General features: G+C 43.9%; 1 protein-coding gene across 1 annotated transcript; it reads right to left on the bottom strand.

Moving 5' to 3' along the window:
- Positions 1 to 2,187: 2,187 nt before the first annotated feature.
- LOC131651225 (uncharacterized) lies at positions 2,188 to 2,505 on the bottom strand. The gene has a single exon (XM_058920891.1). It carries the CDS (start codon positions 2,503 to 2,505, stop codon positions 2,188 to 2,190), a length of 318 nt encoding a protein of 105 aa, XP_058776874.1.
- Between the last annotated feature and the right edge of the window lie 14,501 nt (positions 2,506 to 17,006).

Below are 17,006 nucleotides of genomic sequence, written 5' to 3'. Positions count from 1 at the left end.
ATGTAACACCCCATACATACATTGCCTAGGATATACTTATATTGCATTAAAATGGTACTCGAAAATCATAAACATAAGCAGCGGAATAGATAATGTATAAGTACAAGTACAAAAGTCCAAACTGTCATGGCCAAAATACAAGAGTTCCAACTGGTACAAATACATATCCATAGTACAAAAGATGGAGATACAAAAGATCATAGACTACAACGGGATGCATCGCCAAGAAACATCAACTCCAAGCTAAGTCATCTTACCCTTGCCTCGATCCTGCCTCGAACCACCTGTAAAAAGAATAATTGGAATGGGGTGAGATTACTAAATCTCAGTGAGTCTCCCTATCTTACGGGTTCACTCATTTCTATAGGGAACATGCAATCAACTGATTCACCGAGAATTCGGGTTACCTCACGGCTAGGTGCAAATACAAACAAGGGTACACCATCAATGGAAGTCCCATAACTATCCAATATGGTCACAAGGATAATCACACAGTCAAAATCACCGTATGCAAACCCGTACCCATGTACGAGGAATCTAGGAGTAAGTTACAGCCCTCTCATTAGGCTACGCGATCCACACCCTCGGTGAGTTACACCCGTGCATCGCATCAAGAGACTTGTACCGGCACACAAAAAGATGGAACCAACGAGTCCTATGTGGCACACCGTTCGTGACGAGTTACCGCGGTGACTTTGCCTATGTGGCGTCACAGCCTCATCAGCCATCAAAACACACGTGTGAGGGACCCAGCCAACTCAGTACAAAACTCCATCTTGACAACACGAGCCCACCGGGGGAAAGCCTAGTGCTTTTGCCTACGTGGCATCACTAGAGGTGAATCGAAAGTAATGTTGCCTACATGGCATTACTTTTCCACCATACCAAGCACGCCGATGTGTAACCGCTAGTGGAGAAACGCCCTATAAGACCTCCACATGCACATCGCAATGGTAGCTCAGGTGTGTAGAACATACCGAGAACGCTGATGTGTACTGCAAGTGTGGAAGTGCCCCCTTACGGCCCACACAAGCACATCGCAACTGTACCAAGTGTTCTATGCGGTTTACCCCCTAATAGCCTAGGCCCACTTCGATTCAAGCATACCACAACACAATCAAGCCACACAGGCAAATGTCTCCGAACGTTCAACCGAAACGAACGAGAAAAGCAATGATCACATCATAACACAATCAACAATTGCATTTCTCAAATATACATGCATACAAATAAGATGGTGATCATTTCATAGTTTCATACACTTAAAACATGTACTAACATATCATACAGGTCATAGGAGGCATTCAGTTCTCGATACGGAACAAAACTGCACTCATATGGGAAGAATTATCAATTCTGTATCAGACTAGTTCGCTACAGTGAACTTCTGTTCGCTACAGCAAACTCAAACAGAAGCTAAACTTCTTCAAACCCAGGTCAGTTCGCTACAGCGAACTCCAGCGAAGCCCCGATTCGCTACAGCGAAGGAAAGTTCGCTACAGCGAATAAATCAATTCAACTCCCAGGTTTATTCGCTACACAGTTCGCTACAGCAAATCATTCGCTACAGCGAATGAAAGTTCGCTGCAGCGAACTCTGCAGAATCAGCAAAAATACAGAACGCGTTTGGGGTCCCCAAACCCCAAAGTTTCACATGCAATCATTCTTGAAGGAGTAAAAAGACATGGCAAATGTACATATACGAATTGCTACTAAAATAGAGTCTAAAAACATGCATGAGTATGAAACATATACTCTCAATCCCTTACTTCCCTCATTAACATAAACCCCAAAATTTCCCCAAGTCTCTATCTATGAGACTCACCTGAAATTGGGGAGAAAGGAAGCTGCAAACAGGTTGCTTGATGATGGATTAGAGCTGAAATGATGATCTTCTAAACATGCAAGGTGGATGATGAAGTTGTGATGTGGGTTCTCTTCTTCCTTCTTCCTTGTTTCACGTTTCCTTCCTCTTCTTTCTCTAAATTCTGTTTTGGTTCACAAGCCAAATGAGTCTTAGTTATTAGGTGCATAGACCAAAACACCCCTCAACTATTCCTTATTTACCAAAGTGCCATTTAGGTACATTCTAACTAAATGAAATTCTTATTATTAAATCTCTTGAAATAAAAATAAGGATATTACATTCTCCCCCCTTAAATAGAATTCGTCCTCGAATTTGAAAACTTACCAGAACAAGTGGGGATACAACTCCCGCATCTCTGATTCGAGCTCCCAAGTGGCTTCGTCAGGACGCGACTCTTCCCACAACACCTTCACAAGAGGTATCTCTTTGCTTCTCAACGACTTACTAGCATACTCCAGAATACGACACGGCTTCGGTTGGAAGGAAAGATCTGGTTCTACTTCAATTGTATCCGATAGGATAGGATGAAACGAATCCGGCACAAACTTCCGCAACTGAGACAAATGGAATACGTCATGCAGCTCGGATAGTGAAGGAGGCAACGCTAACTGGTATGCGACTTCACCTATCCGTCTCATGATCTGATAAGGTCCTACGTATCTCGGGCTAAGCTTGCGCGTCTTAAACGGTCCTTTCAACCTCAACCTCGGAGTCACCTTCAAGAACACATGATCTCCCACATCAAACTCCAACGGTCTCCTTCGTTTGTCCGCATAACTCTTCTGTCGATCTTGAGCTTGTTTCATCTTATCTCGGATTATCTTAACCTTCTCCGTGGTTTCTTGAATTATCTCCGTCCAAGAATTCCCTTCTCACCAACTTCAGACCAACACAATGGCGATCGGCACTTCCTCCCATACAAGGCTTCGTATGGAGCCATACCGATACTCGCATGATAACTGTTGTTATACGCAAATTCTATCAAAGGTAAATTATCTTTCCAACTTCCACCAATTTCCAAGATACATGCCCTCAGCATATCCTCAATGGTCTGAATAGTCCTTTCTGTCTGTCCATCTGATTGAGGGTGGTTAGAAGTGCTCAAATTCAGATTTGTACCCATCTCTTGATGAAAAGCTTTCCAAAATCGGGAAGTGAACTTCGGATCTCTATCCGACACAATGCTAGAAGGTACACCGTGCAATCTCACAATCTCCACTACAAAAAGCCTCGCAAGGTGAGAAACCTTGTGAGTCGTCTTAACCGGTAAGAAATGCACGGACTTAGTCAAACGATCCACTATCACCCATATCGAGTCATGCCCACCTAATACCTGTGGTAGTCCCACGATGAAGTCCATGGATATACTGTCCCATTTCCAAACAGGAATATCCAATGGTTGCAACATACCACCGGGCCTTTGGTGCTCTATCTTCACTTGTTGGCAAATCACGCACTGCTCTACATAATTAGCCACATCTCTCTTCATACCAGGCCACCAAAAATTCCCTTTCAAGTCTTGATACATCTTGGTCAATCCAGGATGAATGGTGAATTTGCTCTTGTGAGCCTCGTCCAGAATTAACCTCCTCAACTCCGCGTCATTTGGCACACACATCCTCCGTCCAAAAAGAATGAGTCCATCAGATGTACGAACGAAATCAGGAAGGTTTGCTTTAGCCTGTAATTCTACATCATTCCACTGTGCTTGACGGATTCTTTCCCGCAACTCATTCTCAATACGCAAGTTACTCATCAACACACCTGTTGGTGCCCACTCAAATTGTAAGTCCAGATTTCTGAACTTCTCCATAAGGCCAAACTCCAACATCATCAGCTCTGCAACTTTTATCTCTTTTCTACTCAAGGCATCCGCTACCTTGTTAGCTTTACCGGGATGGTACTTCAAATCAAAGTCAAAGTCCTTCAAGTACTCCATCCATCTCCTTTGACGCATGTTAAGTTCCTTTTGATCAAAGAGGTACTTCAAACTCTTGTGATCACTAAACATCTCAAAGTGAACTCCATACAAATAATGTCGCCACACCTTGAGCGCGAACACAATTGCAGCGAGTTCAAGGTCATGAGTAGGATAATTCTCTTCATGAGATCTCAACTGCCTAGATGCATAAGCTACAACCTGTCCATCTTGCATCAACACTCCACCCAAGCCTTTCTTAGAAGCATCACAGAACACTTCGTAAGATCGGTTTGGGTCTGGGATCACCAACACTGGAGCGGTAGTCAGTTTCTCCTTGAGTTTCTGAAAACTCTTCTCACATTCTGAATTCCATCTAAACGAAACCTCCTTCCTTGTAAGCCTGGTCAAAGGTAATGCTAGCTTGGAAAACCCCATGATGAACCTCCGATAGTAACCTGCCAAGCCTAGGAAACTACGGACCTCAGTTGCATTCTTGGGTCGTTCCCAATTTATTACTGCTTCTACCTTTGAAGGGTCTACAGCTACGCCGCCGCCAGATATGACATGTCCAAGAAAGTTGACTTCAGACATCCAGAACTCACACTTGCTAAACTTCACAAACAACTGATTTTCTCTGAGAACCGACAACACAATCCTCAAATGCTCCACGTGCTCTTCGATAGTCCGTGAGTATATCAATATGTCGTCTATAAAGATTACCACGAACTGATCCAAATATGGTTGAAACACCCGGTTCATGTAATCCATAAAGACAGCAGGAGCATTGGTTACCCCGAATGGCATAACCAAGAACTCATAATGACCGTATCTCGTCCTAAAAGCAGTCTTAGATACATCCGAACTCTTAACCCGAATCTGATGATATCCCGACCTTAGGTCAATCTTCGAGAACACACAGGCTCATTTCAATTGATCTAGAAGGTCATCAATCCGCGGTAGAGGGTACTTGTTCTTTATGGTTACCTTGTTCAGCTGACGATAGTCGATGCACAAACGCATACTACCATCCTTCTTCTTCACTAACAAGACTGGAGCTCCCCATGGAGAAACACTAGGACGAATGAAGTGTTTCGCCAACAACTCTTCTAGCTGACTCTTCAACTCCCTTAGCTCTACAGGAGACATTCGATAAGGGGCAATAGAAACTGGAGCGGTACCCGGAACAAGATCAATAGAAAATTCAACTTCCCTTTCCGGCGGAAGAGAAGTAACATCCTCAGGAAATACATCGGAAAATTCACACACAACCGGAATCTCCAATACACTCTTCTTGTCCTTGGAGTCCGACGTAAGAACCAAAAGGAAAGACTTCTCTTGAGCAAAAAGGTAGTTGACTACGTTAATCGTACCTTCAAGAAGATGTTCAATGGCATCGGTTGATGTAGTCTCCTCAGCAGGAATGAAGATAGCCTTCTCTTTACAACTGATGTACACCGAGTTAGCTGACAACCAGTCCATACCAAGTACTACATCGATCTTCTTAAGAGGTAGACAAATGAGATCAATCACGAATCTACGACCGTTGAAGGTAATAGAACACTCCTTGCAAATTTCTCGAGCTTCTACTACATCGTCCGTAGCCGATGAGATAATCATAGGATTAGGAAGAAGACTCGTCTCAAAACCAAGCCTCCGAACACAAGGGTAAGAAATAAAAGAATGTGTTGCTCCACAATCAACTAGCACAAACAAGGGCTGATCATTAACATAACATGTACCGGCAACTAGATTAGTGTTTCCTTGGGCCTTCATAGCGTCCAAGGTGTAAACACAACCTTTATTCTTCTGAGGAACATCTGGGGCAGTATAATCCCTCGCATAATGCCCTGGTTGATGGCACCTGTAACAATTTCCAAAATCCGGTCTACAATTCCCATGATGCTTCTTGTTGCACTTGCCACACCAAGGAGGTTGAGTTAAGCTACCACCATGGGTTTGTTTCTTCGCCGCTGGAGGAGTACGGGGTTTCAAATGCTGCCCCGACCTTCCGTGATCCCTACGAACCGGCCTATTCTGTTCTCTTTCCTCTTGGACCAGCTTCAATGTGTTCTCGGCAACATAGCATTGCCTTAAACACTCAGCATAGGTGGTAAACTCCCTTTGAGACACACTGTGCACAATATCAACATTCAGCCCCATGAGGAACTGATCAATCCTCCACAACTCATCTGGTGCATAAGCTGCTTGTCTGGAGTAGGCAGCCATGTCCTCAAACTTCTCAGCATATTCAGACACCGACATGTTGCCTTGTTTGAAGGACTGAAACTCACGCTCCTTCAAAGCACGCACACTGTTGGGGTAGTACTTCTCCAAGAAAGCTGTCTTGAAATGTTGCCAATCCTTTGGAATCCCTCGGTTAGTGAAATACGTAGACTCCGTATTCCACCATCTACCTGCTGGTCCCTTCATTTTCTGAGCAGCAAAGATCACCTTCTCTTCCTCTGTGCACTGAATAGCCTAGAATATCATTTCCATGCCATACAACCAATCATGAGCATTCACGGGATCTAAGCCACCCAAGAACTCTGGTGGATCCATCCGAAAGAAAGCACGAAAGTCAGGCCCTGCTGTAGCCTGAGGAGTAAGAACAGGAGCGGTTGGTTATTGCCATTGCATGCCTTGCATCATTTGCATCATCATTTGATTCTGCTGCTGCATCTGTTGCATTATCTGCACCCAAGGCACACTTGCATTCTCAGTTTCAGGCTCAGTCTCCACATTCCTTGTTCTGGGCCTTCCGGGACCTCTGCGTTGTTTAGCCATCTTCCCGTTTGTCCTACAGACGGAATCAAGTTGATCAGGCTTAATGCCATAAGTAAGACATAAGGAATCATGCCAACACTACACATATGAGGCAGAATTATGCTGACTTATGATGTTTCGTGGCAAAGCCGAGAATCGACCTGCTCTGATACCAACTGTAACACCCCATACATACATTGCCTATGATATACGTATATGGCATTAAAATGGTACTAAAAAATCATAAACATAAGCAGCGGAATAGATAATGTATAAGTACAAGTACAAAAGCCCAAACTGTCATGGCCAAAATACAAGAGTTCCAACTGGTACAAATATATATCCATAGTACAAAAGATGGAGATACAAAAGATCATAGACTACAACAGAATGCATCGCCAAGAAACATCAACTCGAAGCTAAGTCATCTTACCCTTGCCTCGATCCTGCCTCGAACCACCTGTAAAAAGAATAATTGGAATGGGGTGAGATTACTAAATCTCAGTGAGTCTCCCTATCTTACGGGTTCACTCAGTTCTATAGGGGACATGCAATCAACTGATTCACCGAGAATCTGGGTTACCTCACGGTTAGGTGCAAATACAAACAAGGGTACACCATCAATGGAAGTCCCATAACTATCCAATATGGTCACAAGGATAATCACACAGTCAAAACCACCGTATGCAAACCCGTACCCATGTACGAGGAATCTAGGAGTAAGTTACAGCCCGCTTATTAGACTACGCAATCCACACCCTCGGTGAGTTACACCCGTGCATCACATCAAGAGACTTGTACCGGCACAAGGAAAGAGTGGAACAAACGAGTCCTATGTGGCACACCATTCGTGACGAGTTACCGCGGTGACTTTGCCTATGTGGCGTCACAGCCTCATCAACCATCAAAACACACGTGTGAGGGACCCAGCCAGCTCAGTACAAAACGCCATCTTGACAACACGAGCCCACCGGGCGAAAGCCTAGTGATCTTGCCTACGTGGCATCACTAGAGGTGAATCGAAAGTAATGTTGCCTACATGGCATTACTTCTCCACCATACCAAGCACGCCGATGTGTAACCGCTAGTGGAGAAACGCCCTATAAGACCTCCACATGCACATCGCAATGGTAGATCAAGTGTGTAGAACATACCGAGAACGCTGATGTGTACTGCAAGTGTGGAAGTGCCCCCTTACGGCCCACACAAGCACATCGCAACGGTACCAAGTGTTCTATGCGGTTTACCCCCTAATAGCCTAGGCCCACTCCGATTCAAGCATACCACAACACAATCAAGCCACACAGGCAAAAGTCTCCGAACGTTCAACCGAAACGAATGAGAAAAGTAATGATCACATCATAACACAATCAACAGTTGCATTTCTCAAATATACATGCATACAAATAAGATGGTGATCATTTCATAGTTTCATACGCTTAAAACATGTACTAACATATCATACAGGTCATAAGAGGCATTCAGTTCTCGATACGGAACAAAACTGCACTCATATGGGGAGAATTATCAATTCTGTAACAGACTAGTTTGCTATAGCGAACTTCTGTTCGCTACAGCGAACTCAAACAGAAGCTAAACTTCTTCAAACCCAGGTCAGTTCGCTACAGCGAACTCCAGTGAAGCCCCGATTCGCTACAGCGAAGGAAAGTTCGCTACAGCGAATAAATCAATTCAACTCCCAGGTTTATTCGCTACACAGTTCGCTGCAGCGAACTCTGCAAAATCAGCAAAAATGCAGAAACGTATTTGGGGTCCCCAAGCCCCAAATTTCCACATGCATCCATTCTTAAGCGAAAATGAGACGTAGAAACAATATGCAAACGAATTATTCCTACCAAAAGAGTCTAACACATGCATAGATAAGGATTAAAATCATTTACTCAAAAACCCTTAATCCCCAAAGTTCATATAACCCACAATGACTTCCCCAAAGTTTCTAACTAAGAGACCCACCTGATTAAGCTGAGGAAGAAGCTCTGAAAATCAGAAGTGGATGATGAAGATTGATGGATCAAAGGTGCATGCAAGGCTGAAAGTTGAAGTTGGCAATGGGTCTTCCTCTCCTTCCTTCTTGTTTCACGTTTCTTCCTCTTCTACTCTCCATAATTCTGTTTTTGGCTTTTAAAAATCAGAATTGTCCCAAAACCAAACAATCCCTAAGACTTAGATAGAGTGCAAAGACTAAAGTATCCCCCAACTAGACTTTATTTACCACAATGCCATTTGTTTCCATCTCAACTAAATGAAATTCCTATCATTTAATCTCTTAATGAAAAATTAGAATATTACATTCTCCCCCCTTAAATAGAATTCGTCCTCGAATTCGAAAACTTACCAGAATAAGTGAGGATACAACTCCCGCATCTCTGATTCGAGCTCCCAAGTTGCTTCGTCAGGACGCGACTCTTCCCACAACACCTTCACAAGAGGTATCTCTTTGCTTCTCAACGACTTGCTAGCATACTCTAAGATACGACAAGGTTTCGGTTGGAAAGAAAGATCTGGCTCTACTTCAATCGCATCTGGTAGGATAGGATGAAATGAATCCGGCACAAATTTCCGCAACTGAGACACATGGAAAACGTCATGCAGCCCAGATAGTGAAGGAGGCAACGCTAATTGGTATGCGACTTCACATATACGTCTCATGATCTGATAAGGTCCTACGTATCTCGGGCTAAGTTTGCGCGTCTTAAACGGTCCTTTCAACCTCAACCTCGGAGTCACCTTCAAGAACACATGATCTCCCATATCAAACTCCAACGGTCTCCTTCGTTTGTCCGCATAACTCTTCTGTCGATCTTGAGCTTGTTTCATCTTATCTCGAATCATCTTAACCTTCTTCGTGGTTTCTTGAATTATCTCCGGTCCAAGAATTCCCTTCTCGCCAACTTCAGACCAACACAACGGCGATCGACATTTCCTCCCATACAAGGCTTCATATGGGGCCATACCGATGCTCGCATGATAAATGTTGTTATACGCGAATTCTATCAAAGGTAAGTTGTCTTTCCCACTACCACCAATTTCCAATATACATGCCCTCAGCATATCTTCAATGGTTTGAATAGTCCTTTCTATTTGTCCATCTGTGTGGGTGGTTAGAAGTGCTCAAATTCAGATTTGTACCCATTTCTTGATGAAAAGTTTTCCAAAATCGGGAAGTGAACTTCGAATCTCTATCTGACACAATGCTAGAAGGTACACCGTGCAATCTCACAATCTCCACTACAAAAAGCCTCGCAAGGTGAGAAACCTTGTGAGTCGTCTTAACCGGCAAGAAATGCGCGGACTTAGTCAAACGATCCACTATCACCCATATCGAGTCATGCCCACCTAATACCCTTGGTAGTCCCATGATGAAGTCCATGGATATACTGTCCCATTTCCAAACATGAATATCCAATGGTTGCAACATACCACCGGGCCTTTGGTGCTCTATCTTCACTTGTTGGCAAATCACGCACTGCTCTACATAATCAGCCACATCTCTCTTCATACCAGGCCACAAAAAATTCCCTTTCAAGTCTTGATACATCTTGGTCGATCCGGGATGGATGGTGAATTTGCTCTTGTGAGCCTCGTCCAGAATTAACCTCCTTAACTCCGTGTCATTTGGCACACACATCCTCCGTCCAAAAATAATGAGTCCATCAGATGTACGAACGAAATCTAGAAGGTTTGCTTTAGCCTGCAATTCTACACCATTCCACTGTGCTTGACGGATCCTTTCCCGCAACTCATTCTCAATACGCAAGTTACTCATCAACACACCCGTTGGTGCCCACTCAAATTGTAAGTCCAAATTTCTGAACTTCTCCATAAGGCCAAACTCCAACATCATCAGCTCTGCAACCTTTATCTCTTTTCTACTCAAGGCATCCGCTACCTTATTAGCTTTACTGAGATGGTACTTCAAATCAAAGTCAAAGTCCTTCGAGTACTCCATCCATCTCCTTTGACGCATGTTAAGTTCCTTTTGATCAAAGAGGTACTTCAAACTCTTGTGATCACTAAACATCTCAAAGTGAACTCCATACAAATAATGTCGCCACACCTTGAGCGCGAACACAATTGCAGCGAGTTCGAGGTCATGAGTAGGATAATTCTCTTCATGAGATCTTAACTGTCTAGATGCATAAGCTACAACCTGTCCATCTTTCATCAACACTCCACCCAAGCCTTTCTTAGAAGCATCACAGAACACTTCGTATGATCGGTTTGGATCTGGGATCACCAACACTGGAGCGGTAGTCAGTTTTTCCTTGAGTTTCTGAAAACTCTTCTTACATTCTGAATTCCATCTAAACGAAACCTCCTTCCTTGTAAGCCTGGTCAAAGGTAATGCTAGCTTGGAAAACCCCATGATGAACCTCCGATAGTAACCTTCCAAGCCTAGGAAACTACGGACCTCAGTTGCATTCTTGGGTCGTTCCCAATTTATTACTGCTTCTACCTTTGAAGGGTCAACAGCTACGCCGCCGCCAGATATGACATGTCCAAGAAACTTGACTTCAGACATCCAGAACTCACACTTGCTAAACTTTGCAAACAACTGCTTTTCTCTGAGAACCGACAACACAATCCTCAAATGCTCCATGTGCTCTTCGATAGTCCGTGAGTATATCAATATGTCGTCTATAAAGATTACCACGAACTGATCCAAATATGGTTGAAACACCCGGTTCATGTAATCCATAAAGACAGCAGGAGCATTGGTTACCCCGAATGGCATAACCAAGAACTCATAATGACCGTATCTCGTCCTAAAAGCAGTCTTATATACATCCGAACTCTTAACCCGAATCTGATGATATCCCGACCTTAGGTCAATCTTCGAGAACACACGGGCTCCTTTCAATTGATCTAGAAGGTCATCAATCCGCGGTAGAGGGTAATTTTTTTTTACGGTTACCTTGTTCAGCTGACGATAGTCGATGCACAAATGCATACTACCATCCTTCTTCTTCACTAACAAGACTGGTGCTCCCCATGGAGAAACACTAGGACGAATGAAGTGTTTCGCCAACAACTCTTCTAGCTGACTCTTCAACTCCCTTAGCTCTACAGGAGACATTCGATAAGGGGCAATAGAAACTGGAGCGGTACCCGGAACAAGATCAATAGAAAATTCAACTTCCCTTTCCGGCGGAAGAGAAGTAACATCCTCAGGAAATACATCGGAAAATTCACACACAACCGGAATCTCCAATACACTCTTCTTGTCCTTGGAGTCCGACGTAAGAACCAAAAGGAAAGACTTCGCTTGAGTAAAAAGGTAGTTGACTATGTTAATCGTACCTTCAAGAAGATGTTCAATGGCATCGGTTGATGTAGTCTCCTCAGCAGGAATGAAGATAACCTTCTCTTTACAACCGATGTACACCGAGTTAGCTGACAACCAGTCCATACCAAGTACTACATCGATCTTCTTAAGAGGTAGACAAATGAGATCAATCACGAATCTACGACCGTTGAAGGTAATATAACACTCCTTGCAAATTTCTCGAGCTTCTACTACATCGTCCGTAGCCGATGAGATAATCATAGGATTAGGAAGAAGACTCATCTCAAAACCAAGCCTCCGAACACAAGGGTAAGAAATAAAAGAATGTGTTGCTCCACAATCAACTAGCACAAACAAGGGCTGATCATTAACATAACACGTACCGGCAACTAGATTAGTGTTTCCTTGGGCCTTCCTAGCGTCCAAGGTGTAAACACGACCTTTAGTCTTCTCAGGAACATCTGGGGCAGTACAATCCCTCGCACAGTGCCCTGGTTGATGGCTCCTGTAACAATTTCCAAAATCCGGTCTACAATTCCCATGATGCTTCTTGTTGCACTTGCCACACCAAGGAGGTTGAGTTAAGCTACCACCATGGGTCTGTTTCTTCGCTGCTGGAGGAGTATGGGGTTTCAAATGCTGCCCCGACCTTCCGTGATCCCTACGAACCGGCCTGTTCTGCTCTCTTTCCTCTTGGACTCTCTTCAATGTGTTCTCGGCCACATAGCATTGCCTTAAACACTCAGCATAGGTGGTAAACTCCCTTTGAGACACACTGTGCACAATATCAGCATTCAGCCCATGAGGAACTGATCAATCTTCCATAACTCATCTGGTGCATAAGCTGCTTGTCTGGAGTAGGCAGCCATGTCCTCAAACTTCTCAGCATATTCAGACACCGACATGTTGCCTTGTTTGAAGGACTGAAACTCACGCTCCTTCAAAGCACGCACACTGTTGGGGTAGTACTTCTCCAAGAAAGCTGTCTTGAAATGTTGCCAATCCTTTGGAATCCCTCGGTTAGTGAAATACGTAGACTCCGTATTCCACCATCTACCTGCTGGTCCATTCATTTTCTGAGCAGCAAAGATCACCTTCTCTTCCTCTGTGCACTGAATAGCCTGGAATATCATTTCCATGCCATACAACCAATCATGAGCAATCACGGGATCTAATCCATCCAAGAACTCTGGTGGGTCCATCCGAAAGAAAGCACGAAAGTCAGGCCCTGCTGCAGCCCGAGGAGTAGGAACAGGAGCGGTTGGTTGTTGCCCTTGCATGCCTTGCATCATTTGCATCATCATTTGATTCTGCTGCTGCAGCTGTTGCATTATCTGCACCCAAGGCACACCTGCATTCTCAGTTTCAGGCTCAGTCTCCACATTCCTTGTTCTGGGCCTTCCGGGACCTCTGTGTTGTTCAGCCATCTTCCCGTTCGTCCTACACACGGAATCAAGTTGGTCAGGCTTAATGCCATAAGTAAGACATAAGGAATCATGCCAACACTACACATATGAGGCAGAATTATGCTGACTTATGATGTTTCGTGGCAAAGCCGAGCATCGACCTGCTCTGATACCAACTGTAACACCCCATACATACATTGCCTAAGATATACGTATATGGCATTAAAATGGTACTCGAAAATCATAAACATAAGCAGCAGAATAGATAATGTATAAGTACAAGTACAAAAGCCCAAACTGTCATGGCCAAAATACAAGAGTTCCAACTGGTACAAATACATATCCATAGTACAAAAGATGGAGATACAAAAGATCATAGACTACAACGGAATGCATCGCCAAGAAACATCAACTCGAAGCTAAGTCATCTTACCCTTGCCTCGATCCTGCCTCGAACCACCTGTAAAAAGAATAATTGGAATGGGGTGAGATTACTAAATCTCAGTGAGCCTCCCTATCTTACGGGTTCACTCAGTTCTATAGGGGAGATGCAATCAACTGATTTACCGAGAATCTGGGTTACCTCACGGCTAGGTGCAAATACAAACAAGGGTACACCATCAATGGAAGTCCCATAACTATCCAATATGGTCACAAGGATAATCACACAGTCAAAACCACCGTATGCAAACCCGTACCCATGTACGAGGAATCTAGGAGTAAGTTACAGCCCGCTCATTAGACTACGCAATCCACACCCGCAATGAGTTACACCCGTGCATCGCATCAAGAGACTTGTACCGGCACACGGAAAGATGGAACAAACGAGTCCTATGTGGCACACCGTTCGTGACGAGTTACCGCGGTGACTTTGCCTATGTGGCGTCACAGCCTCATCAACCATCAAAACACACGTGTGAGGGACCCAGCCAGCTCAGTACAAAACGCCATCTTGACAACACGAGCCCACAAGGCGAAAGCCTAGTGATCTTGCCTACGTGGCATTACTAGAGGTAAATCAAAAGTAATGTTGCCTACATGGCATTACTTCTCCACCATACCAAGCACGCCGATGTGTAACCGCTAGTGAAGAAACGCCCTATAAGACCTCCACATGCACATCGCAATGGTAGCTCAGGTGTGTAGAACATACCGAGAACGCTGATGTGTACTGCAAGTGTGGAAGTGCCCCCTTACGACCCACACAAGCACATCGCAACGGTACCAAGTGTTCTATGCGGTTTACCCCCTAATAGCCTAGGCCCACTCCGATTCAAGCATACCACAACACAATCAAGCCACACAGGCAAAAGTCTCCGAACGTTCAATCGAAACGAACGAGAAAAGCAATGACACATCATAACACAATCAACAGTTGCATTTCTCAAATATACATGCATAAAAATAAGATGGTGATCATTTCATAGTTTCATACGCTTAAAACATGTACTAACATATCATACAGGTCATAAGAGGCATTCAGTTCTCGATACGGAACAAAACTGCACTCATATGGGGAGAATTATCAATTCTGTAACAGACTAGTTCGCTACAGCGAACTTCTGTTCGCTACAGCGGACTCAAACAAAAGCTAAACTTCTTCAAAACCAGGTCAGTTCGCTACAGCGAACTCCAGCGAAGCCCCGATTCGGTACAGCGAAGGAAAGTTCGCAATAGCGAATAAATCAATTCAACTCCCAGGTTTATTCGCTACACAGTTCGCTACAGCGAATGAAAGTTCGCTGCAGCAAACTCTGCAAAATCAGCAAAAATGCAGAAACGTATTTGGGGTCCCCAAGCCCCAAATTTCCACATGCATCCATTCTTAAGCGAAAATGAAATGTAGAAACAATATGCAAACGAATTATTCGTACCAAAAGAGTCTAACACATGCATAGATAAGGATTAAAATCATTTACTCAAAAACCCTTAATCCCCAAAGTTCATATAACCCACAATGACTTCCCCAAAGTTTCTAACTAAGAGACCCACCTGATTAAGCTGAGGAAGAAGCTCTGAAAATCAGAAGTGGATGATGAAGATTGATGGATCAAAGGTGCATGCAAGGCTGAAAGTTGAAGTTGGCAATGGGTCTTCCTCTCCTTCCTTCTTGTTTCACGTTTCTTCCTCTTCTACTCTCTACAATTCTGTTTTTGGCTTCTAAAAATCAGAATTGTCCCAAAACCAAACAATCCCTAAGACTTAGATAGAGTGCAAAGACTAAAGTATCCCCCAACTAGACTTTATTTACCACAATGCCACTTGGTTCCATCTCAACTAAATGAAATTCCTATCATTTAATCTCTTAATGAAAAATTAGAATATTACATTCTCCCCCCCTTAAATAGAATTCGTCCTCGAATTTGAAAACTTACCAGAATAAGTGAGGATACAACTCCCGCATCTCTGATTCGAGCTCCCAAGTTGCTTCGTCAGGACGCGACTCTTCCCACAACACCTTCACAAGAGGTATCTCTTTGCTTCTCAACGACTTGCTAGCATACTCCAAGATACGACAAGGTTTCGGTTGGAAAGAAAGATCTGGCTCTACTTCAATCGCATCTGGTAGGATAGGATGACATGAATCCGACACAAATTTCTGCAACTGAGACACATGGAAAACGTCATGCAACCCAGATAGTGAAGGAGGCAACGCTAACTGGTATGCGACTTCACCTATCCGTCTCATGATCTGATAAGGTCCTACGTATCTCGGGCTAAGTTTGCGCGTCTTAAACGGTCCTTTCAACCTCAACCTCGGAGTCACCTTCAAGAACACATGATCTCCCATATCAAACTCCAACGGTCTCCTTCGTTTGTCCGCATAACTCTTCTGTCGATCTTAAGCTTGTTTCATCTTATCTCGAATCATCTTAACCTTCTCTGTGGTTTCTTGAATTATCTCCGGTCCAAGAATTCCCTTCTCGCCAACTTCAGACCAACACAACGGCGATCGGCATTTCCTCCCATACAAGGCTTCATATGGGGCCATACCGATGCTCGCATGATAACTGTTGTTGTACGCGAATTCTATCAAAGGTAAGTTGTCTTTCCAACTTCCACCAATTTCCAATATACATGCCCTCAGCATATCTTCAATGGTTTGAATAGTCCTTTCTGTTTGTCCATCTGTCTGGGGGTGGTTAGAAGTGCTCAAATTCAGATTTGTACCCATTTCTTGATGAAAAGTTTTCCAAAATCGGGAAGTGAACTTCGAATCTCTATCTGACACAATGCTAGAAGGTACACCGTGCAATCTCACAATCTCCACTACAAAAAGCTTCACAAGGTGAGAAACCTTGTGAGTCGTCTTAACCGGCAAGAAATGCGCGGACTTAGTCAAACGATCCACTATCACCCATATCGAGTCATGCCCACCTAATACCCTTGGTAGTCCCATGATGAAGTCCATGGATATACTGTCCCATTTCCAAACAGGAATATCCAATGGTTGCAACATACCACCGGGCCTTTGGTGCTCTATCTTCACTTGTTGGCAAATCACGCACTGCTCTACATAATCAGCCACATCTCTCTTCATACCAGGCCACCAAAAATTCCCTTTCAAGTCTTGATACATCTTGGTCGATCCGGGATGGATGGTGAATTTGCTCTTGTGAGCCTCGTCCAGAATTAACCTCCTTAACTCCACGTCATTTGGCACACACATCCTCCGTCCAAAAAGAATGAGTCCATCAGATGTACGAACGAAATCTGGAAGGTTTGCTTTAGCCTGCAATT

This window comes from Vicia villosa, linkage group LG2, assembly GCF_029867415.1.
Source record: "Vicia villosa cultivar HV-30 ecotype Madison, WI linkage group LG2, Vvil1.0, whole genome shotgun sequence".
Taxonomy (NCBI): Eukaryota; Viridiplantae; Streptophyta; class Magnoliopsida; order Fabales; family Fabaceae; genus Vicia; species Vicia villosa.
Note: the sequence above shows the minus strand (reverse complement) of the source record. Positions and strands in the feature narration are given on the sequence as shown.

Excerpts from the sequence above, each read along its gene's own strand:
- LOC131651225 (XM_058920891.1), bottom strand. The coding sequence starts at position 2,505 with ATGAGACGGATAGGTGAAGTCGCATACCAGTTAGCGTTGCCTCCTTCA.